Source organism: Ascidiella aspersa, chromosome 5 (genome assembly GCF_963924565.1).
Source record: "Ascidiella aspersa chromosome 5, kaAscAspe10.2, whole genome shotgun sequence".
In the NCBI taxonomy this organism is placed as follows: Eukaryota; Metazoa; Chordata; class Ascidiacea; order Phlebobranchia; family Ascidiidae; genus Ascidiella; species Ascidiella aspersa.
In genome coordinates this window covers 25,603,617-25,627,654 of record NC_139451.1, presented here as the reverse complement: position 1 = coordinate 25,627,654, position 24,038 = coordinate 25,603,617, and the positions used below count along the sequence as shown (strand labels likewise).

General features: G+C 36.9%; 3 protein-coding genes across 3 annotated transcripts in view; 2 read left to right on the top strand and 1 right to left on the bottom strand.

The window, feature by feature from the left end:
• LOC146145619 (multidrug resistance-associated protein 1-like) overlaps nt 1-4,145 on the top strand; it is a 34,425-nt gene extending 30,280 nt beyond the window's left edge. The window contains exons 34-38 of the mRNA XM_083390371.1: nt 971-1,129; nt 1,599-1,765; nt 2,517-2,631; nt 3,139-3,218; nt 3,590-4,145. Of these exons, the coding sequence (XP_083246497.1) occupies nt 971-1,129; nt 1,599-1,765; nt 2,517-2,631; nt 3,139-3,218; nt 3,590-3,701 (633 nt within the window). The 3' untranslated portion in view covers nt 3,702-4,145. The remainder of the gene's footprint in view (nt 1-970; nt 1,130-1,598; nt 1,766-2,516; nt 2,632-3,138; nt 3,219-3,589) is intronic.
• Nucleotides 4,146-5,211: 1,066 nt separating this feature from the next.
• LOC146145618 (uncharacterized) lies at nt 5,212-13,729 on the bottom strand. The gene is made up of 7 exons (XM_083390022.1): nt 13,503-13,729; nt 12,883-12,939; nt 10,557-10,964; nt 9,381-9,490; nt 8,360-8,874; nt 7,564-7,832; nt 5,212-6,788 (listed from the first exon to the last, which is right to left on the bottom strand). Exons 1-7 carry the CDS (start codon nt 13,656-13,658, stop codon nt 5,934-5,936), a joined length of 2,370 nt encoding a protein of 789 aa, XP_083246148.1. The 5' UTR covers nt 13,659-13,729; the 3' UTR covers nt 5,212-5,933.
• Nucleotides 13,730-16,096: 2,367 nt separating this feature from the next.
• Nucleotides 16,097-22,937, top strand: LOC146145617 (ralA-binding protein 1-like). Its single transcript, XM_083389898.1, has 13 exons — nt 16,097-16,392; nt 16,518-16,656; nt 16,792-16,883; nt 17,114-17,306; nt 17,581-17,737; nt 18,299-18,486; nt 19,087-19,246; nt 19,633-19,707; nt 19,771-19,872; nt 20,195-20,362; nt 20,904-21,001; nt 21,415-21,518; nt 22,678-22,937. Exons 1-13 carry the CDS (start codon nt 16,197-16,199, stop codon nt 22,935-22,937), a joined length of 1,932 nt encoding a protein of 643 aa, XP_083246024.1. The 5' UTR covers nt 16,097-16,196.
• The last annotated feature ends 1,101 nt before the right edge of the window (nt 22,938-24,038 follow it).

Sequence of the window (24,038 nt, the reverse complement as noted above, 5' to 3'; positions counted from 1 at the left end):
CAATGTCGCCATTTTGGCTGATTTAACATCATTTAGATTCGGCCCATAGTCTTAAAAAAATATACATTATATACTTATACATCCATTTATAAAGAACAGCGTAATAGCAATTACCAAGGGTATGAATGCAAGCAACAATGAAATACTTAAACCAAGAGGAATCCAAATAAATTCGTGCACATTGAAAACGCAGAGATTCGAACAAAGTTATTAAAAAAATCCACGCCACAGCAAAAAGATAACGATGCGTAACAGTTGTCAAGGCCTTTCAATCCAATCGTTAAGATAAACAGTCTGTTTGCTAAAGCGCATTTGAATAGAAGTGCCTATAAATTGCGTTGATTTTACAGTTTGTGTTACTATACTGTGTCGCGGTAGTAGATAATATTGTGAGTTACTCGCAAGTGTTTGGCGATGATGTTTAACTTACACTTATGCTGTTTCTATAAAAGACACACACACATATGTGTTCAATAACATCTGTGATCTAGCCCCTCGGAAGTTGCTTTATGACCAACGATTACGGCTTCCGTATCAATAGTACACCGAAAAGCCATCGCAGACTCGCCGAATCTGTCGATCTATGATGCAAGCAGAACAAGCCAGAAAAACAACTGGCCTGCAGTGAGGTTCGAACTCACGACCTCCGGTCAAGCCGGGACCGTCGCTCTACCAACTGAGCTATGCAGGCTCAGAGAGGAGCGAGTCGAGAAACAACCACGCGCCAATACTTGCACATTTTGTTAGTACAAGCAACTTCACACTGGGGGATCATCAGTCCGTATCAATCAATGAAAGACACACACTCATATGTGTTTCTGTTTCAATAACATTCTTTCCATTCTAATTAAGATACCAATCAACTTGTGTAAGCCCTTGTGCTATTAATAAATTCCTCTACACTGATAAAGACTTCAGTATCGGATCCATCAGTTTTAATTTTTCATCATTTTTCGTCCACATTTTTCAGGTTGGCATCGTTGGTCGAACCGGAGCCGGAAAGTCATCCATGACGCTCGCTCTGTTCCGCATCATTGAGTCCTCATCGGGGCAGATCGTGATTGACGGGCGCAACATCCAGCAAATGGGACTAAGCGACCTACGATCCAAGCTCTCCATCATTCCACAGGTAAGACACGGGAGTTTTTTATTTTACCCTTGTGAGAACGGCCGCACAGTTTCGAAATACCGTTTTAAACAATTTATTATTCCTAGAATCCAGGTTTCTCTTTTGGAAAAGTATTCTTTTTTCAAAAATTTTGCAGCAGCAGTATTTAAATTTACAGTAAAGCTACAAAAAAGCACGATTGATACCTTTCGCAGATATAATGTATAGTTTTCAACGCTCTCCAACATTCCACAAGTAGACACGATGTTTTGTTTGTTTTTTACGCAAAAACTGCCTTAAATATAATATGCATAATTATAGAGTTGAACACAAACGAAAATATTTTTACATTTGATGTGCGCGGTAATGCTATAAGTTTGTTGGATTTCCAATAAATCAGTTTTTCCACCTAGATCTGTGGTCCTTTTAGGTTACCCTTGTCATATCGACGGATACTGATTTTAACGTTTTCATATATAAAATATTTCAGGACCCAGTGCTTTTCTCCGGCTCTCTTCGCATGAACCTCGACCCGTTCGAAACTTACGACGACGCTCGGCTGTGGGACGCACTCAAGCATTCTCACCTCAGCAACTTCGTCTCGTCTTTACCCGAGAAACTGGAGCATCCTGTGTCCGAGGGTGGCGAGAACCTCAGGTAAATGCAAAAGGGATAAAAAAGCAGTCCAGAGAAACTTTATCGTTTTTCAAAAATCTTGTTTGGGCCACTGTGTAACGATTTTTTTTTGTTCGCACGTCATTTGTTAAAGGTTGGGTGCAACTGTACAAATTTATTGCTACACAGTGCAGATATTTCCATATTTATCATATTTTTTCGAAACTATTTTATTAAATTTTTTATTTAATTTTATTTATACAAACGGGTAAAATTCTTACATTCGTTTTTTACATTTCTTGAACAGTAGTTAAACAACGGTCATCAATTTATTCAAGAGCTTATTTGATTGTCTATCTCCTGTTTTATTTTTTATACATAGTACTCATCTTTGGGGTGTTATGGTCGTTGGGCGATTAACTGCGCCTTATTTATTTACTTAACCGCGCCTTATATATTTACTTAACTACGCCTTATTTACTTAACTGCGCCTTATTTACTTAACTGCGCCTTATTTATTAACATAGATACCATAAAACACCCTTTTATTAATTAAGGTTTTTTACTGTCGTTATTTTAATAAATCGTCGTTCTTAAAACGCGCGATTTCAGGCATCAAAAGGTTTTGTCCATTCACTTAACAAAATCACTAAGGTGCATTAAAATTAGTTCTATATATTGATATACTTAATTTTACTCGTATTACTATTGCATACTGCTGTGGTTAAGTTAAACCCATTTTTGTACTACAAGCTGCTATAACCGCTAACCACTGCGTTTGTTCTTCACGTAGCGTCGGACAGCGCCAACTAGTGTGCCTTGCCCGTGCTCTCCTCCGACGTTCAAAGATCCTTGTACTGGATGAAGCCACCGCCGCCGTGGATCTAGAAACTGACGACCTAATTCAGGTTTGCATAAGTGATTCGGTCCAGAATGTTATCTGTCGACTATTGAATGAATGCAAATAACGGTAAAATACCCTCGTTATTTTTCTCCTGTGTCTTTGACAGCGGAATATTCCATACTTTACTATTTATGAATAATACATTTCAAAGTTATTATTTGTGAAGAAAGGGTTCCATATATGATTGTATGGGTATATGACTATAGGGGAAACAAAAACCACGTAAAATATAAATAAAAATTAAATACCTAAGTATAGATATGAAGCAACAACCTTTTAGCGTTTAATAAATATGGCTGATCTTTCAATATTTTTCCGTCATAAAATTTATATCAAGAATATCGCCCTTGTTCAAGTTTGTTAACTATGCCCGCTGTAGCCGTAAAAACACTTTGGTATATAAATCGACTCATGCCAAAAATGGACTCTCAGTATTAATTTACGCTTTGCCGTTTGTATGCTAGTTAATCTGCTTTGTGGCTGTTTCTTTACTGTTTAAACTTTTTCTCAGAAAACCATCCGAGATCAATTTGCCGATTGCACCACTTTCACAATTGCCCATCGCCTGAACACCATTATGGATAGCTCTAGGTAAAGAAAATCAAGTTTATTTTCTGTAAATGTTAGAAATTCGTTCATTAATTTTTTTTTATGGAAGCTGTATCTTTATGAATGAATTTGTAGAGTTCGAATATTTTCATGACTAAGTTGATAAAATAATAATATTATTATTAATTTATTGTTTATTATAGGATCTAAGGCTGTTCCAACACTGCTAGATGTTTTATCCACATTGTAAGATCACTTTCGAAATTAGGCTTTTAAGCAAAACTGATGATACATTATTTTGCGTAACTCTAGTATCTTTTTAAATAATTTTTTTTTTTTTTTTTATTCCCGTTGCGGTTCTGTTTCGATCTTTTCATGACTAAATGCTAATATATCCGCCTACACTATCTTAGAGTGCTGGTTCTCGACGCTGGAAAGGTTGCCGAATTCGACACACCTCAAAACTTACTTGCTGCAAAAGGAATCTTCTATGGCATGGCGAAAGACGCCGGCCTTACGAACTAGTCCCAATTGCTAGACGCACTTACTTATAGAAGCATTGTGAGGCTGTGATTTTGATTATTCTCCCTAAAAGTCAGTGGGACTTGTTATCCATTGTAGATATTGTAGTAAGTCGATTGTACTCCCAATTTTCTAGCGTTCAGGGTGGAATTATGTGTCTAAAAGGACCCCACTATGTTTACTAAAGCTATATCATGCAAAAACAAGTCTCTGTACTAAATAGTAATTTGTAGCTTAGCGGTAGTAAGCTCGTGTTTTCTAATTGCAGCAGAACACCATTAACAAATCGTGTCAGATAAATGTTCTCTAGACGTTATATACGAATTGTACATATAGTGTCTATCGCATAAGGTCAACTGTTAATTATGTTGTTGTACTTTCAATGCAATTACGCGTCTTGCGAGTTTTTTTCCTAGCACCTGTGCTACCTGGAGTAACTAAAAATGCAAAAAATCCATCCCCAAGTGCTGTGGAAAGTTCTTTTTTTCAACCGTCGTTTCAGGAAACCTGAACAGCTTTACAACCATGTCTCCACGATATGCTTTTTGAAACTTCTCATTAAAGCATTTCTTTTTTCTAAAAAAAAAAGCATTTTTACCTAAATCGGCCAATCTTGATTTGAACAATAATGACTACTTGCACAACGACAATGTTGCCGAGCAAAATTTTTACCCGAAACGTGGAGTAAACTCCGAAAATCGTTGTTTTTTCTTCTTTAACTACCTTTAAATGAAATCGCAAGTGGTAATTTTGCACGATGTTTTAGCAATCAATGAACATTATATTTTTAGGCCGATACTTTTAAGGATGGTGTAATATTATACTGTGTTTCCGGTTGTCTACAGTTATTACTTTGCTTTCCCAAAAATATATTTCTACCGTCCTTAATACCATACTGTGTGCGTTAGACAAATACAGTTTCTCACTGAAACGCCATTTCGCTGCACTTACAGATACATAGCCATTACACCACAATTAACACCAACAACGTAACAGTTCTGTATCGTGTTTTATAAATTGCATAATGTTGTTCACACCTTTTCTCTAATTTGTCTTGGGACGGCGAAGTTAGCGCTATCGAGTGGCAAATGTGTAAAATATTGCTGTAAGTGTAGTGTATAGTTTTTTTGTGAAAATCCGCTTATGCAAACTTACAGTCCATGGTTTAGTATTATAAACTGTCTTGTGCACTATATGGCAAATTTGGAGAGGTCGATTTTTCAGCTATAATGCCGAAATTGTAAACCGTTTGCATTAAATAGTGATCACCAAACGAGATTAATTATTTGAGGCGCTATACCCGCATTTTCTTTGTATAATGTTGTAGCGACGCCGGTTGACATTACCTGTAATTTCGTTTGCACCTTTTTGATTGCTAGTCTGCACATTTGTACATACACGAAGTGGTTTGCGTTAAATCAAACATACACGTTAGCCCGACATCTTTCTTGTAAATACAACAAATCAACTTGTAAAACGTCACTGGTCTATTGATTGCAGATAAAAAAAAAAAACGTAACGATGTATAGAGAAAAATGAAAAGTAAAACCTTGGTCAAAAGGTATCGCGCATATAATGTAATGTTAACAGGGCAGTATTAATCTATATAGTAATGTTTCACCAGACAGTCTAGGCCTGACATAACATTTACATCTGTCAATCAGCCCCAACACCTCTTAAAACATAAGATTCTTACCGTATTATTATTGAACGATAACTGTTTGCTTTCACCAAACTAGTCCCCAAACATGTTTTTCCTAGATCAACTTTGAAAAAATCGCTTGGTAGTTTTCATTTTTTAAATATGCCATGAAACTAAAGCATATAGGTGTTCCCAATAAAGGGTTTTGAAACACGTTATTTTTTACCTTGTTGAAATTGGTTATGGTGCTAAGTAAATTTACTGGTTATCTATGTCAAAACTTGCTAAAAAAGGATTAGAGCTATAACACAGGTGTTCCTAGTTTAAATGTTCTAAAGTTTATATAGTCGAGGTTTTGCCTACCTCAAATACTATATATTTTTGTATTGGTTACCGTACTGGAAAGGCACTGACTGTAAAACTCCTAATATCACTCCATTGGGCGCATTTTGGGAAAACTCATTAGTCTTTAAGGCGTAAGTTACCCAAAATGACTTAAACTTCAGGTTAATAATTTCGGTTTCCTAGTAATATGTCAACACAACAGTTAAAGCCCCACAGCGCTGCATTGCTGCTTGCTCTCTCTCTCCTTGTCAAGTTTCGCTTTGTACTAAGAGTTGGTTGACCGGTGCTGGTTCCTGTTGTTGTTGCTGCTGTGGTGCCCTGGCCAGCTTAATCCGCCTTCTCCTCTTTCCAGTTTTTTCCTTTTCTTCCGCTCCGTTGGAAATCTCCGTCGAATCGTTTCCCTTGTTCAGCGAACTGCCGGCGGAGTTCAGAAGGTTCGCTCTTCCATTCGTGACGTCACCGTGATGACGTGGGCCAGCAGGAGGCTCAAGTGTTTGGTCCGACTGAGCTACGAAACTGCTGATGTACCCGGAGTCGTCGGGCCGCTTCGATTTCGCCTGTTTTTCATTGCAAAGCTGATTGGCAGTTTTCTGCTTCTTATTGGCCGCCGCCATATAGGAGAAGGTGTAAGGCTTTGTGACGGTGCTGCGAAATTCGTTGCGGGTTAGCTTGCTGGCAGAGGGCACCTCGGAAGACTTGTCTTCGATTCTAACGGAAAACGGTGTGATGAGAATTTCCTTTTGCGCGCAGCTTTTCTTCCGCTTTTTGAGTTGCCCGTGAGCTAGCACCAGCTGCTCGGTGAGCGTCGGATGCTTTTCCTCCTCCGGGATCGGCCGCATCTCGCTCCTCAGGATTCTAGCATCCTCGTTGACCAGGGGACGCATCCCGTACCACGGCTTCTGGGCAGCGGCGTTGTTCGCCAGAAGTTCGGATCCGAAGTCCTTTCGCGAAAGCCGCATCGGAATCGGCAGATCTGATTGGCCGCTGGCGATCACGTGACGTTCGAGCAGTTGCTCTTCTTCTTGCTGCTCGTTGAAATCGGTCACTGGGGTGGCTGGTGGCGCGATCAGGCGTTCCTGTTTCACCCCGGGCATCCGCGGCAGCTTCGAGAGGAATAAATAATTAGCAGGGTAAACTATAGAAAACGTTTTAGGTGTTGGCCTTGTTTGTTTATATGACATTGGATAATTTTGTAATAAATTTGGGCCTTGTCTTGGTATTGCTTAGGTAATTTTTATACATTTTGTGTAAATGTTGTTTAAAACCAATCTCAATCATTTAAGCTATGTAAACTTCTTCAGTCGGCGATTCAATAGATTTAAAAAACACTGCTTTTCTGGTGTTAAGTAACAGTCCTCAGTTTAGCAATTCAAGTATTGGTTTGTCAATGAGGCTGTTTGTTAGTGATCATTAACATCTATACAACAACTAAGCTGTTAAGTGCGTTTGGACTTTTTAAGTGCGTTTTGGGCCATTTTTAATCAATATCCTCTATCTCTTCAATGTGAGATAGAATAATGGTTTTAATATTAAATATATTCATGGTATGCCGCAACTGAAAACTACACCTTCCTTAAAAATGCCTACAACGATTTATTAGGAACAATGTTTATGAACATAGAGTTAGATCCACCAGGCAACATATCAATAGATAGAAATCATTCTTCTGATTTAAACGAAGTATAACCGACGTTTCGGAAGCAGATACCAGCTGACCTCAGGGGTTAATAATTAATTAAAACGAGAGTGCGTTAGCCAGCTTATACAATAAAAAGTACAAAATAAAAGACTATAGATTAGATTAATAAATCTAGACGTCGAGGAAGTATGCGATGAGCTGTAACGCGACGGAGTTATTTGTCATTACAACACTGGTACCTTCACAGTGAGTCGTCGCACTTTTCTGTTGCCCGACCGTCTCCTGCTCGCCAGCGCCGCGTTGCGGGCGGCCATTTCCGCCTCTGACGCGCTTCCGTTGTCGTTTTCTTCCCACGGCATCCTTTCCATGCTCGGCGTGTCGCTGGCGCTCCGGTGCACGTAGCGCATCTTGACGTCGTTCAAGCGATCAGCGTTCGTAATACTTCGGATGAACTCGGGGTTGATCGCGTCCTCGTCGTACTCGTCATACGGGTATTCCCCGACTCGACCTGGAAGGATGTTTCATGTTTGAAGTTGTCTATAGGGGTTTCTTTAGAACTTGTTGCATAATATAGAATATAGGCTACCTTGAGGCTGAGTTCAAATCTTCCAAACGGTCGTTTATTTTTACTGATGTCGTAACTGCATGAAAACCTTTTTTTACAGACCCAAAACGGTAGATGGGTGCAATGTTTTATAATATATATATTATCATAATTCTGGTTAGCAACCCAGGTGAAATTTTGGTGTACGATAATAATCAAGAGTATCTTAGCCTTTAACAGTCAGTCTGCATTTCATGGCACTTCACGCCGAGATCTCGGGTGTGCAGTACAAAAATGTGAGGTGTGCACGTAGGCAATCACGTTTTTTTTTGTACACCGTAAGTTTGAAATCCTCCAACAAGGTACGTTTTAAGTTTAAGTGTTTTTTCTAGTTTAAGTGCACAATATACCAAATCAGGTGTGCACAAATATTTTTAGAAAAAATATCGGGTGCAGACTGCTTTAACAGTATACAATGCACAAGCCAGCACCTGTCGGAATCGAAATCACTCCGGACTTCTCTTCGTTGGGCCGCTGCGAGCCCTTGCCGAGGTAGTAGCTCAGGCTTTCGAAGGTGGCCTTGTAGCTTCCAATCAGATCGGAGGGCAGCTTGTTGAGGATCACGCCGCTGCGCAGGTTGCCAAAGTGACGGTCGCTTTCCGCCTTCTTCTTCACATTCCACGAGGCACGCATCTTACCGCTTTCCCAAAAGTACTCGTCCTGTTGCTGGCCTTGTCCAGCACCATGCTGCTGATGCTGCTGCTGGTAGCCTCCAGCCTTCAGCAGCTTGGTGGTCGCAAGCTGGGGGATATTTTTGTTGCGCGTGGCGGACAGTTTGGCACCGAGGCTGTCGAGCAGCTTTTTGCCGGCGTCGGTTCTCGGGCTCCTGGCCCTGGTCGTTGTGGAACGCCCGTGCTTGGGCGCCCGGCTTCCCTTTAGGTCCCCGATTTCCGATTGCGAGTCGGCCGGCTTCCAGATTTGCGATAGGGGCTGCGATTTCCGCGCGCTGCAAGGTCGGCAATGAAATTATATTTAAAGTGATATTTTTTGACGAGTGAAATGCAATCAAAAATTGCATGTTAAAGTAGGGAAATTAAAACCATTTGAAGAATCGATCGAAAAAAGAACAAAGTGTACTTTTATAAAATAAGATGAATTTGTGAAAATCGAGTTTGGGTTAGCTTCTAATTTGAAAAACATTAATCTGATTTAGGTTTATTATTTTAAAGCATTTATTTCTAACCAATTACCACAAATACTTTTAGTTTATTCGTTACTTGTGAGCGTAATAAGTAATAAATTAACATCGATATACGGCAAAAGTCTAAAAACTCATTTCAAAATTAACTGAAAATGGAATTCGCTAAGTCATAAGATTTGCGAAAAGGAGTGAGCTTAAGTCGCATTCTTTTTATTCTGGGCGAAATAGCGCGAGGCGAAATGTGCTTTCAGTATACACTTTGCGCGACAACCACGAAATTAAAGTCTTACTCGAGTAAACATGGGACTCACTTTGTTTGCGGAGTGCTGTTGTGAATGGGAGGCAAAGGCTTTCTCGCAAGCTTCGGGCCAGTTTTGTCGTAGTCCACTGTCACCAGTGTTACCGGGCGTATTCCGATGTCCTGCTTAAAAAAAAATGTTTGGACATATTGCTAATAAATAAATTTAAATAAAAAACCTTGTTCGATCGTTATTTCGTTCGTTCGGCCACGCAACAAGTTATTGAGCTTTATATTATTAATATATTGAAATACAGAACGTTCATCATGTTTAAAACCGCGGAACGCTGTGAACGCTAAGTGTTAAACAAGCAATCAAAGATTCGGTTTAAATTGCTGATACGCAAATGTAAACAAAAAAAACTTTTTGTTTGTAATATGTTTTTTGTAACATAGATAAAACAGACCATTCGCTCTATTCAGTCATACAAATATTTCTAGGTTGAGGTTTTGTTAAAGCTGAACATGTGGCACTGTGACAGGTTCAAATATAGCTTACGTTAATTGGTTCAAAATAATTTTGCCTAAAGAAATCAACCATACCGGTAGCCTAGTTTGTAATCGATAAAATTAGTCCCATTTACAGGTATAACCTCCCTTAAACAAAGCGAAATAAGTTCCGTGAAACAGCAGCAATGTTTCAATGATTGCGATGATAGCTTTGTCATCAACCCTTTAACGCAGTAGCCTACAGGGGTAACCATTGTACGGCCCGCGGCATATTTCCAATAAAGATAAAATACATTTGAAATGTTGACGAATGTAATTCAACACTACATTTTAGTGCAAACTTACACTAAACGACACCTTCCTAATGCTTACTAGTAGCCTATGTCTAACAGTGGTTTTTTAAACCATGATCAAGTTATTAAAGTTCGACATCAAATATTATATCCGGCCCGCGATTGTCAGGCTAAACATCCAGCCTAAAGGCCCATTTACTATAGCTGCGCTGAGCTGAGCAAAGCATAATTTGCATTTAATTTATATTATGGCAAGCGTTTCACGCTTGGCTAAACTCAAGCCCCGTTCAGCTAGCAAAAAGTTACGCATTAGAGCGATTTTCACGTTTCCACCACCATCATTGATTTTACTTTGTCTGTTACGCAGTCATTCTACAAATGCAATTTCACACCCAGCTCAGCTGAGTTGTAAAGTAATTAGGCCTTAAATGACTAGAAACACTCACGAAACTCTTTGCCTTGTATCCGTTCGGCAGCTGCTGTCTTCTGCTCCCGGTCAGGTCGATCCAGGTCGAGCGGTTTTCAGCCTGGGGCCGCGGGGGGAGCTTTCTTCCCTCGGTGGGAATAAACGACCTCATGATCTGAGGGAGCCTCAGTGCCCCATCTATGTCACGGGCCCGGGTGGCCGACTCGGCCATGTCGGAACCGGAAAAAAAGACTGACGGTGGCTGTTGTTGCCTTGACTCTTTTTTAGTGGCGTGGCTGGCGGCTGAAATGTTGCGGCTTCGAGCAGGCAGAATTGGGGGATCCCCGATTTTCGGCAGGAGTGGATAGCGAGCGCCTGAGGTGTAAGTCGACGGTGGCGTCACGTGACCCGCTTGGATCAGGGACTCTAGTTGCTGTGTCCGTGCGCTCTGTTGATTACACGTGGAGTGGTTGTATGGACTATTCCAGGGGTGGGCAAACTGCGGCTCGCGAGCCACATGCGGCTCTCCGGCATGTTTTTGTGGCTCTTCTAGTTGAATCGTAAAATTTCAAAAAAAATTGTAAAGGTTATCAACAGAAGTTTATGATGTAACACTAGACATGGGTCCGAAGAGTTAGTTAACAAAAGACTAATATTAATAAATATTGTGCGTGTTATTTTGCTGTTACTGTTATTATTGAGTTGATTATTACCGTTTTTACAGAAATTACAATTCTGTTACTATTGCGACTGGCCTTCATTATTTAACTTTTTTTATTGAAATGGAGCTTGTATTTTCTGCAAATGGCCCTTCAATACATTTGCCCACCCATGGACTATTCCGTGAATTAGTCGTTTAAGTCTGGCGGCATATTTGACGTTGAAAATAGTTTTTAATCGTTCTCCACTGGTCAGTTGAATGCTGTGAAATGTCAATGTATACAAATACAAAAGCCCTCTCAATATATAGTATAGGTTTACACACAGGTGTTGCGCAGTTCATTACACTATTAAAAGGTATGGAGATGATATTATATCGTTACTAAATGCTTTATGCTAAATCTAACACATGTGATGTTAATCCCAAAACAATACTAGCGTGACTTTAATATCGATTTTTTAGTCCCTTTTTATTCAGTTTTATATACTACCATATAGTTTGCAACGTTATTCTTCGGGTCACGTTTTGCCAAATCCGCCTTATTTCATATGATAACAATATACGTGGCTTTGATGTTTAGTTGATCTTTCGAGAAACGTACAGCGCCTTATTCGTTTTAGACTGTTTTAAAGTGGCAAAATGCGTTGGGCTGCGCAAAATTCAATTCCCACGCCTATAAAATACGTGACAAAAGCTAAATTCCAATAACTGGCGACGGTTATTTCAAGAATGAATTGAGCAAATCTCATCAGTCACGAATCGTATTTATAGAGGTTATAGAATGGCACTCAGGTTTTTGACAGGATTGCTATTCGCTCATAGGGCCACTTTACATGACCACGTAGAAAACCGGCCGTTTATAAGGCGTATTTTGATACATCCCAACAATAGGGTGTATCTTTATAGAATCCAAAACCATCGGCGGCAGGTTATAGCCAGTCGATCACTGCTCCGCTGACGCGTATATTAACAAGTAAAACTCATAGTTAAAAACATGAGTAAAAACAGGATCAGACGTTTTGTTTAAAAGGAAAATATATTTCGCCAAGTGGCATCATGAGTTGCTGTAAGAGTACAAATAAATAAATGAAATCAGAGGGCAGCCATCAACAAACCAATAAATTGCTTACTTTTATTGGTTTGTTGATGGCTGCGCTCTGATGTTTTCAACTATGAGTTTTACTTGTTGATACATCCCACTGACCTTGATGTAGTGTCGATTTTAAAGGTAGTCTATTTTAACGGCAACAAATTATTTTTTAGGAGATAAAACGAAACAAATATTTAGAGAAGGAAGTCATTCTGAAACTTTGTGCCGGGGCACATCAGTGCACGCGCTACGGTTAACTCATTTTTCAAATAAAAAATAACGCATTCGAATTACAAATATGCATGAACGTAAGCAAGGAAGACATAAATACACAATAATATTTATTAATTAGACAACCGAAAATATTGTGATGCTTAGCCATTGCCTTTGCAGAGTTGTAAGCATTATATTCAGACGAATATAATAAAGCACGTTTTGTAGAAAGTGTTCCGTTATTAGTTTTAGATTTTACCAGTACACCGCACTTTGAAAACAGTTTGGAAGACATCACACTAAAATTCAAGTGTTTCACAATAAAATTCAATTTTTTTAATAAAATTTCTATTTTTAAGTTGGCACACCGACCAAGTGACGACAAAGATGTAGTGTATTTACCTTCCGGAGTTTCTTGTGTCTCGATTCTCTGCTGGGAAGTGCGGTGAGCTTAAAGCGCTGTAAAAACACACGCGTCAACATCTGCTGTTATGACTGAAACTCCCTCCCGTGCTTTAAAGCACCCGACGTAATATTTGCCATCAACATTTTCTGTTTACTTGTGCCTTTAGTGCGCCGTGCCGCACAATAGCGTTCGATTTATTGATGTGGTTGATTTTTCGACCAGCCCTGATGTATTATTATCAGTTCTATTCTTTTACCGCGTTCAACGATCCCTGTTTTGAAACACGACTTTATTTTATAAATGCCCGCGTTTGGCATTAAGTAGTTATAAACCTTTTTTGAGCTATACATTTGATGCTTTATTCTTTATTAGTAAAAACACAATTTAGGAATATTTTAAATGTAAATGATCCAGTTAGGTGACAGTAATCGAAGAATTAAAAATCCACTTATATATCAAAAGCCAAACGTAGGCCCTCTTGTATAAAGTATAAATTATTGTTTAGAATTTCTCACCATATGCCAAATTAGGTTATTTTAAATACTAGCATAGGGTATCTACAATAAATACGTGATCGAGTTATCCGGTTAATTCAACGTAAAAAAACCTCCATTACCTTTAAATCTCTCAAGTTTTGTTCCAAGGCTTCGCGTTGTCTTCGTCTAAGTCGGTGCGCGTTATAAACAGGCACGAAGTTGACGTGGCTGAGCTTTCCCGGTTGTCCTAAGCCACCTCCGGTCCGCTGAGACAGGGTGGCGATACTGCCGGGCATTTTTGCCGTAATTTTCTCGCCCTGATTAGATTAATCATGTGCGCGAGACAAAGCAGGCATCTCCTTTCGCTTTGAAACCTGCCTTCCTGGGATCTCTTGATTTGCAGTTAATTTTCTAAGGTTAATTCGCAGCAGGCGAGGGCCGCACTATACGTCAGACGATATTGTCCGCCTTCTTTACCGTCTACCCCTGTTTACCAGTTATTGCACGGGCATATCGCATTGCGCGAATGACACCCGATATTCTTTTCAGCTCGCGCGCGATCAGTCTCTAATGTGATTTCCACTTCGCAAACCCTTTGCGCTGTCACATTGAAGCCATTGTTGCCGCCCGCCACCCATAAGCTAATAATAGGCGGCGCCTTACATTGTTTAGCGCGCTGGGTTCGTGACCACACGGCCGTTAAAAGACTTTCTATTTTTCTTTTGTTAGAAAAAACAGATGGAGTTCATGTACTACTCCACGGCGCCGCAAGCGGTTTAACGCTATTAAAAGCTTTTATCATAAAGTATCAGTGTTGTAAACAAGTGATTTTAATTAAATGAGTGAAGTCAAGTCATTTGTAAAATACCAAATTCACGTTTTTTTCGAATAAATAACAAATTAACTCCCAGTCGAAGTCATTGGTTGCCAAGTCATAATTATAGCAAGTGAACTTTAAATCAAGTCCTTTGTCATAAAAAGGCGTTAAACTAATAAAACTGGTAGCCCGAACTCGTATTATCATGAGCAATAGCCTAATTCAAGTAAAACTAACATTAACGAAACGTAGTGCTAGCTGATTGTTTTTTGTGTACAAAAACTGAGATAAATAACCCACTTTTACAAAATATTGCCTAATGAAAACACTTTATTTTTACCCCAATCAGACTTAAGTTAAGTCATTTTGCCAAAAAGACTTAAGTCAAGTCAACTCATTTAAAAATACGTAAAATAGTGTTATCGTGTTTTCCTAAATTATTGCTTTACCTACAAAGTCAGGAATATGCGCGCAGAGAATAGGCGTTAATCCGGAATACTTTTTGTCACAAAATTCCAGGTACCAGTAGGCCAAGAAAGCAAAAATACATCAAACTTCGAATCGCTACAACGTGAAGACTCACACTTATTTTCATTTTATAATTCTTGTTGAAAAGTTTAGGCTACAGAGTTAAACTGTAACATTTTGCGTCGGGCAGGAAGGTTTCAGATTAATGCACAAATCCCTTCCCGCAGTTTTATCATTATTGCCACAAAAGAGTTCCAGATTTAATTATTTCTCTCTCTTCGAGTACCGGTATGTCTCTCTCTCTGTTTAGCGTTCGATCGTAAGTTTACTGTCAAAAAACAAACGTGGAAGTATTCCATTTAAAAAAAAGCAATTATGTGTTTATTATTTTATGATAAATACGTTTAGGTATTTTTAAAGAGAACAATAGTGTATAAAATGTTACTATACTATAGTAGCATTTGTAATCGTCCGCCATTTTATATCAGCATTTGTGTTGTAAAGAACACAATTGAGTATGATTTTAAATGGTGCGATAAGGACAACAGGTTGTATCGTATATACTTGTGTTATTGTTTCTGCACAAAATAAAAATTTAGAAACTGAAAACTCTTATGTTCCTTATCGTTTTGTAAAAAAAACATGCACAGGCTTCTTAGGAAACTTGAATTAAACTCACGATCAGGACGTTGGTATTAGTTTTTTTTCTCGCCCGAAATGAGTCTTTAATTTGTTACAGAAAATATACGATTTTACCGACCAAAATTTGCGGTAATAAAACATCTGCTGAAATTTGCGCCGCTCTAATAGCATTGTTTGTAAAATTTGCATTGCTACAAAAGAGGCGCTGGTCTAGTATCCTACCACATTTTAACACTAACAAAACGAGTTGTCAAAATTGAAATTGCAATGAAGGTATTTGAATAAGTATGTATAAGAATAAATGTCGCTGATCTACAATCCTACCGAAGCTATTAAATCAACGCACAATATTTGGGTTAGGGTGACAGTTAGCGTTGGGATGAGGGTGGGTCAAGTATTATTATATTTAATATTTAATAATAATACATCTTAACCTAACCCAAATAATTTGCGTTATGGCAGGATTCTAGTCCAGCGCCAAATAAATATAATAGCAATACTTGACCCTACCCAAATGCTAACTCTCACCCTAACCCACATATTGTTAGCAATATAAACCCCCGGGCCCGAACCAGCGTAGTATACCCAAAACCCTGATGGATGATTTTGCATTTGAGATACTTTTCGTGGCTGAGTGCATATTACACAAAATGTGCGGCTATGGCTGCGGCTAACTTTCCAATCATGCCAAACCAGAATGAAAGCTTTAAATATACGGAGAAAACAATTCTCAACTGGACTGGGTGCATCCCGCTTGTTTAACATATGGAAAAAGTTGTTTTATTAAAATAAATAAAAGAACTTCCAGGTTTCCTCGGCATACTTTTCACAGTGGCTGATTGTCACTTAAAAAACTGATATTTATTTATTTAAAAAAAAAACTAGCTCTCAAACATAAAACTGCATAATGGCTGACTCTGCCGACTCCAGTGATGATTTGAAGAAAAAGAAAAAAGAACGTAAATATCACCATTTTGCACCAGAACAAAACAGTGGCGATGAGGAAGCTCCAATTTCTGAAAAGTCTGAGTCTTCAAAACAAACCGGTCAATCCAAGAAGTCAAGACCATCTAAACTTTTCAAGAAGCCTTCCTTTTCAAAAGGTTTGCAAATTTTGGTCTGTTTTAATCGTTCCTTGTTGTTAGTTATATACACATTAGTTTGTTTTCTTAGTAGTAATATTACCACAACTTAAGTTTTACTTCAACGATTTACTTAACTTTTCCAGCAAAGCACATAAAGAAAAACAGAATGTCTGAAACTTTTTCATCTCCAACTGATGAACCTATTAAAGAAAAGCAGAAAGACATAAAAGAAGCGAAAAAGAAGTCTGCAAGTCTTCCTCGCGATTTAAAAGTTTCACTAAAGTATGCCATCCTAATTCTTTAGGTGTATTGTTTTGGTTTTTGCAACTTATCAGTACCTTTTCATTTTCACTATGCATTTGTAATTGTTGTCGTTGATTTAGTGTTTAAACTCTGATTTGTGTGTTATTTTTTTAGGGACAAAAAAGACAAAACTAAAACAAAGAAAAGACTATCTTCAGTTGCCACTCCAACCGAAGAATATTTGGCTGAAAAAGAAGAAGCACCAAGTATGAGATGTGCTTTAATTTATATATATGGGTCAAATACTTAACTTGAATATGCCTGTCATTATTGTCAGACAAGAAATCAATATTTCACTTTAACTTTATGGTGTGAGTTTATACTGACTAATAATTATTCGAAGAACAATGTAGAAGTATATCCTCTGTTTTGTTTAAATTGTTTAATATTAAAATGTAGTAATTCTTCTAATTTTTTTGTTGAAATTTTCTTAAAGTTGTGAATCCTGTATTTGGAAAGCCCTTATTGGAGGCAGTGGAGCGTACAGGTTACCATGACAATATACCTCTTCCTGCGGTGGTGAGGGAGTGTATTGACGCTGTAGAAGAGCGGGGATACAATTCTGAAGGAATTTATCGCATTTCAGGAGTCAAAACGAAAATGGACGACATTATTAAACAGTATAACTGGTGAGAAGCGGATTTTCTTTAAACAATTAAATATACAAAATAAATTTAAAGGAAGTTCTCAAAACCCTACTTAAAAGTTTTATTCTTGGAACAGACATATTTTATTTACTATTATTGGTTTACCTTAATATACATATATATACTAGAAATAATGAAATGACAAATCTTGGGATTTTATTATAATTAGACCTATAAATTTTAATTAAAAAATCAGATTTTTTTTATTTTGAATGACTTCTAGCACTAATGCAACACTATTTTTTAAAATTTCAAGTGAAATGACTCCGGATCTTAATAATTACGATCCATATACGATCGCTGGTGTGTTGAAATCATATCTACGGGAGCTGCCAGATCACATTTTAACAAATGAATATTGCCGGGAATTTGAAGAAGTGGCAAGTAAACACGTCAAGTCAGAGAAGATTCAAGTAAGTTAAAAAATACTAATCACAGAAAAATGTTTTTCCAAAAGTAGCTTTTTGTCTGCGATGAAGAAATTTTATAGATTTAAATTGAATTTTCCACATAAAGTTTTGTAATTTTTTTTACATCAATTTTTTTTTAATCTGTCTTTTTATAGGAGTATGCCTAAACCACCTTGTATTATAAGTAAGTCAAGTTATTCTGTTAGGGTTTCAAGGTTTGTTTTTTTAAGATAGAGTGATATATCGGTTTACCGGTAAATGTAGGCCGATATTTTAGTACGAAAATATGATATAATTTTTGCTGTACAACAAGCATTACCCATTTTTTTGATCAAAAAATTTGTGTTTTGGAGTCAAGCCAAGTTAATATGCAAAATAATATTTTACTATTTAATAAAGGTATATAAAGCTAAATCGTATTTGGATTTTATTTTCAATTAATTTAAGTTTTGAACGTTTCCCAGGTATATATATAAAAAAAATCAGGTATCGGTATTGGTCCAAAAAAGTGATATGGGCCGATCTCTATTGTTTTTATAGTAACTTAATTTTAAATCTGTTTAGGGGTTTCAAGACCTGATGAAAAAGCTTCCCGACTGCAACCGGGTCCTGATTTCTTGGCTCGTTGTTCATTTCGACAACATCATAAAACACGAACAACAGAGCAAAATGACGATACAGAACATCTCCATCGTACTGAGTCCAACCCTACACATCAGTCACAGGGTTCTCAATGTATTATTTATGCACTGGTAAGAGCTATCTACAAGAAAGTATAAATTTAACTGGTAAAACACAGTATCAGAACCTATTTAAATAAGTTACTGGTTGATGTTAGCTTTGTCCCTAAATTAATTTTTGATAAACTATTAATTATTGTACTCCTATGAATTCTAAAAAATTATGCAAGGGTCAAATGACTGTTAGAGATGGTAAAACCTTTTCTTAGTTTTTATAGTTTAATACACTGGTCAATACTAATTTTATCCCTCTGTTGATAAACTGTAACTTACTGTTTTCTGATCAATTCTAAAATCCATGTTGAATTGTCAAATGGTCGTCAGACACTTTAAAAGCATCTTTTATTTAGTTTGAAAGTTCCACAAGTCTAAAATACATAGATTTATGTCTATTTATGAACAACACAACAAAGCAATATGCAAATAGCTGTAAGACATTTTTAAATTATATTTTTTTCTTAGTTTTAAAGTTCTCCTAAAAGTGTGTAGATTTAATGTATATTTATAAATAACACATCAAAGCACTATTTTTTTTCAAATGCAGTTTCCATCCTTTAAGTTTGAAAAGTGTTAAGTGTTTCAGAGTTATGTTTAAAAGTTGGCGTTTTGCAGCAAAGACATTTTCGATGGTGTGCGCATCAGCAAGTTGGTGAAGCCAATGCGATGGCCCAACTTCGACACAACACCTCAACTTCCCGTCGAACTTTCTGAAGTAATGGCGGAGATTGTTCGACAGGAATTTGTCTTGAATCGCCTTCATAAGCAAATGAGGGTGTGTTCTTTTGACCTGTCTTTTGACAGTATTGTAATTTTTTAACAGTATATTTATTCCTGCAAGGTTTTGCTATTGTTTCATAGCAATATATAGTTTTTTTTTCTGAACCGTTTTTTAAAGTTATATCTGTTAAACATTTTGCACTACATTTACCACAATGACAAATTTAGCATTGCAACAAACCTAAATTACCTGAGAAAGGTGAAAAATAATATTTACATTAACTGAAGATGATTATATCGAAAGTTTATGTCGAAATGTTATATATACTCAAGATGATGTTAATCTACTCAAGCTTTTTGGCTTTGTAATTTATTATCAAGTTACATTACAAATCCGTGCATAGTGTACCCAAGTATTTACCTGGCATGTAACTTTATTAGGGTGGCTGTGAGGATCAAACCAAAGACGACCGCTTATGGGAAACATCAAGAATTTTGACACAGCTGAAAAGAAAGGTAATTTACTGTTAGCTAAGTAAGATTGGGAGGTTTCTGAGGTAAAATTGCAAAATTTTTCAGAAAAAAGATATCGAAAATGAACAGTCAAAAACGAAAATCAACAACCTGACTCTAGAGAGAAGAAAACTTCAAGGTTCAAGTCCCGGAAACAGGAGTCGGAAGGTTTGTGGCAGCGGAGTTTCTTAAGCATAAAAATAGTTCTTTATTTAGCAAAAAAGTAGTTCTATGTAAAACAGAAGCTCGAAAAAAAATGGTTTTATTAGGTTATCAGAGCTTTTCGTGCTGTATGTTTTTTTTTTCATCTATTATAAGTTATAACATAAGTTACCTGTTTATAAACTGTGAATCATTCCAACATAGTTTACTATTACAAATATTTAGTATTTTACAACAAATATTTGTTGTAAATTCGACACAGACTGTAATTACAACTTAGGTTAACTTAGATGAGTTTTTTAAATTAGAAAAATATGATTTGTTTCAGTCGGAAAACATTAAGAGCGACGAAAAGTCTGAGTCTGTTGACAACGATCAGCCGGTCGAACTTGCTCCAGATGATGAAGACATTGAGGAAGATCTTCCTGAAGAAGAGGATGACCCTGAGGTGATCCAGCTGTTGCTGGAGGAAGAAAGAGAAGCGTTGGTGGAGCATGTAAGATGATATTTTTATCTTTTTTGCCAATGGGTCAAAATTCGGAATTAAATAAAACTATTTTATTTACAAATCCAATTTTAGGTTTAAAAGTGTTGAAATCCTCCAACAACTTTAAATTATTACAGTAAGATGATGTTTTTTGTCTTTAAATGTTTCGCCAAAGGTTTATAACTGAAAAAAATGCATTTGTTTATTCCCCTGAGGTTTTTATAAATAGAGGAGAGCTTGATGTAAACTACATAAGATACCTTTAAATCCATGTGACCTCCTTTTTTAAATTAATGTAAGATTATTGTAAATTAAGTTTTTTTTTTAATCTACGGATTTTGCTTTTAAACATTCAATTCTAAGTTCTTTAAACGATTTTATGTGCAAATTCAATTTTAAGTATAAAAGTGTTGAAATCCTCCAACAACTCTTAATTATAGAGATCAACTTTTATTTGCATAACGTACAATATCACAAAAATGCAACTCAGATATCCAAATTGGTTGATATGGCATTTGAAATTATTTTTAATTCTGATGTATTCTCACAGGAGGAGTTACTAGTTATGAAGCAGGAATTAATCAACAGAATTCAAACGGAAACCGAAGACCTTGACAGATTAAGGGGAGTTCTGGCTGATTTAGAAAGGTAATGCAATAACCTTAATTTGTGTAGTGTGTAGTGTAATTTACTCCGTGTGGGGCGCGTCTTTTATGATTCTCAATGATTATAAAATAAATTTGCTCTTCCAACATATTTTTTAAGGATTTTATATTAAAAAAAATACGTTATAGATGATTTTGCCAACATTAAAAACATCTGTTATATACACTTGGAATTGGATACACTATGCACGGATCTGTAATGTAGCTTGATAATAAATTGCAAAGCCAAAAAGGTAGAGTTAGTTGACATCATCTTGATCAACGAACCTGTATCACATTATGTCACATTAACTGAAGATGATACTTTTTGGCTCTTGAAAGTCATTATCTATAAATATAGATGTGTGATAATATCATCATCAACAAAATTTGTATCTATATTATCGCCTTTGTCAGCCAAAACCACCATGCGGAATCAGTATCAGTCGCTACCGAATCGTCTGACGATATTTTAAGCGGAGGTGAATTACTTGATGACCCCTTGGATAACACCAACAATGGTTAGTAGTCTACTACATTTTTGCTTTTTAATTTGCTCGGATAAAACCCTATTATAATGATATTGCGTAAAATCGTAAAAATTGTTTGCTTTTTGCAGTTCTTGAAACAACCTTTAACAATATAGGTTTTTATTCCAGTAATTTCTAAAACGTTTTTTCCCATGGCCCTGGGATGTTTTATGTTCCGTAGGGCAAAAATTCGATAGAAAAGTTGGTTAAAAAGAATCTATAAAAATATATTTTTGCGAAACATCTAACACTGACGGACTTGATTTTGGTTTGATCTAGTTAAGAGTAACCTGTAGTGACGACATGCCTAACGTTAGGAAGAAACGCCTTTTTTCCCTGTGTTTCGGTTACGTGTTTCGTTTTGGCGTGTCACAGCTCAATCTTAACTGGACACGCTGAATTAAAACAACTCCTCTCAAAACCAATTTCAGGTTCTTGTTTGCAAAGAGCCAAGCTATATATTTTAAGAAAGTTAGGGACTTTTATTTGAATTATTTATTTGCAACCAGGACTCGCCACTGCGAAAGTCTCCGAATTGTTACAATACAATCCTCATTAGGCAAGCTAAGTCCGTTGTAAGGCCCTCCTCTCAATCGAGTGCTCTTTTTTAAAAACAACATGTGTGTTAATAGCTAGAATTTAAGGTTTGTGGACCAGGGCTTCTTAACTGGTGCGCTATGGAACGTTGCCAGGTGCGCCGCGGGCATGTGGATTAAATATCCTCAAACATGAAACATGTGTTTTAATAATTTTTACTTTATCGTTCGACTTAGCTTTGATTGCCTGCTAGACTACCCTGGCTGTGCTGAGATTCGAACTCGCGACCTCGACCGTTTCAAGGCTGTTAGCTCTATTGAATTCGATTTGCATTGCCCGTATTTGAGAAACGTATCTTTCAGCGTTATTTTAACGTCGCGTTGACAAATGGTTGTCGAAAATCCAGTAATTTTTCAGCAACATATATTGACTCTATTAGTTTTTCCGATATGTGTAATAAACACGTGTTTCTTTTTTCGAAAACACGTGTTTTCTTTTTTCGAAAGTTATTTTTTAGCAACATGCAATAAAGTATTAAAAATTAAAAAAAATAATACTTTTTTTTGTTTATTATTTTTTTCCCACATTTTTAAAGCGCTTTTCTTTCACACAGGCCTATCGACGGTCGCCGAGAGCAACAGTTCAAACGAGTCGGACGACGAATCGGAGATCGAGGAGCTGATCCGGATTCGCGATGAACTGGTGCGCGCAAACCGCGACATCGTGCGAAAAAACGAGGCCCTCAACCTTTCCATACACGATGAACGAGAAGCGGTTGTCGAGGCCCGGGTCCGACTCCGCTGCATGATGTACAAGCACCAAGACGCCCTGAACGAAGACGCCTTTAGTCCTGCTACTGTTGCCGTGACGTGACGTTGCGTTTTTTTTGCGAATTTTCCAAAGTTTTTTTTTCTTATATGTGGTTGCAAGTTGCATTAAACCAGGGGTGGCCAAACAAACAACGGCCCGCGGTATATTTTAATAATAAAGATAAAGTAATGTCGGAGCAGGCTTAGATCCGATATTAACCAAAAAAAATATTATTTTGTCATCTAAAGAAGTACAGTTGAAACGTTGTCAAATGCTATTTAAAACTAAATTTTGGTGAATTTTTGAACTGTTTAACAATTTATTAAGGCTCATTATCGTTTTTGTTGCATAGTTATTTATATTTCCTTTATTTAATGGTATCAAGTTAATAAAGGTTGCAAAAAAGTTTTATATCCGGCCTACAATAGTAAATCCTAACAGTTATCCGGCCCTTTATCAAAAAGTTTTGTGCACCCTGCATTTAAACCCAAAAGGCTAAATGTATTTAAAACAAGGGGACTTTTTTAACTTTCTTTTCGCAAAATTTACTTAGCCAGTGTTTCTTTTCTTAACCCATTTGTCGCGAACCAAAAAGTTCAGTCACCGACTACATATGCTTTTAACGTGGTTAGATTTTCTTAATGAATTAAAATATCTTACATTTTTTATGCTAAACTACAAATAATTTGCATCTCTAAAACAATGTTTTTGTCCATGAGAATAGGTATACATCGAGTTTATGGGCTTGATATTTTGTTGAACTATTCCATTCTTAGTACACCATGCACATAAATTGTAATATAATCAAGTCTAAATAAATTAGTAAACGTATATTTTAGTTAGAGGTATGGTGCCAAACTGCCAAGTCGATATGTAATAGTTTAGAAGTACCCACTATTTGGCCATGACTTTATCTTAACCTTTTACCATTAAGGGTATAAGATGTTATTAAAAGAGCTTGGTGGATAGCCGTTTACAATTGTGAGTTTTAATATTGCTACCTGCTATAAAGTGGACTAACGTATTTTTTCTCTCCGTTTTATTTAACTGACCTAGAAATATATTACTTGGTAAATTGAAATAGTCGTGCAATGATTTCTGTTTTGCCTTGAAAATAAAAAAGCACTTCCACAAACAAGTGCCTAACCGACAGTGGAAAGTTTT

Excerpts from the sequence above, each read along its gene's own strand:
- LOC146145618 (XM_083390022.1), bottom strand. The coding sequence starts at position 13,658 with ATGCCCGGCAGTATCGCCACCCTGTCTCAGCGGACCGGAGGTGGCTTA. Across the intron at positions 10,965-12,882 it reads GACACAAGAAACTCCGGAAG|AGCGCACGGACACAGCAACT; the intron begins GTAAATACACTA and ends TGTAATCAACAG. Across the intron at positions 9,491-10,556 it reads GATACAAGGCAAAGAGTTTC|GACATCGGAATACGCCCGGT; the intron begins GTGAGTGTTTCT and ends TTTTTTAAGCAG.
- LOC146145617 (XM_083389898.1), top strand. The coding sequence starts at position 16,197 with ATGGCTGACTCTGCCGACTCCAGTGATGATTTGAAGAAAAAGAAAAAA. Across the intron at positions 20,363-20,903 it reads GAGAAGCGTTGGTGGAGCAT|GAGGAGTTACTAGTTATGAA; the intron begins GTAAGATGATAT and ends GTATTCTCACAG. Across the intron at positions 21,519-22,677 it reads CTTGGATAACACCAACAATG|GCCTATCGACGGTCGCCGAG; the intron begins GTTAGTAGTCTA and ends TCTTTCACACAG.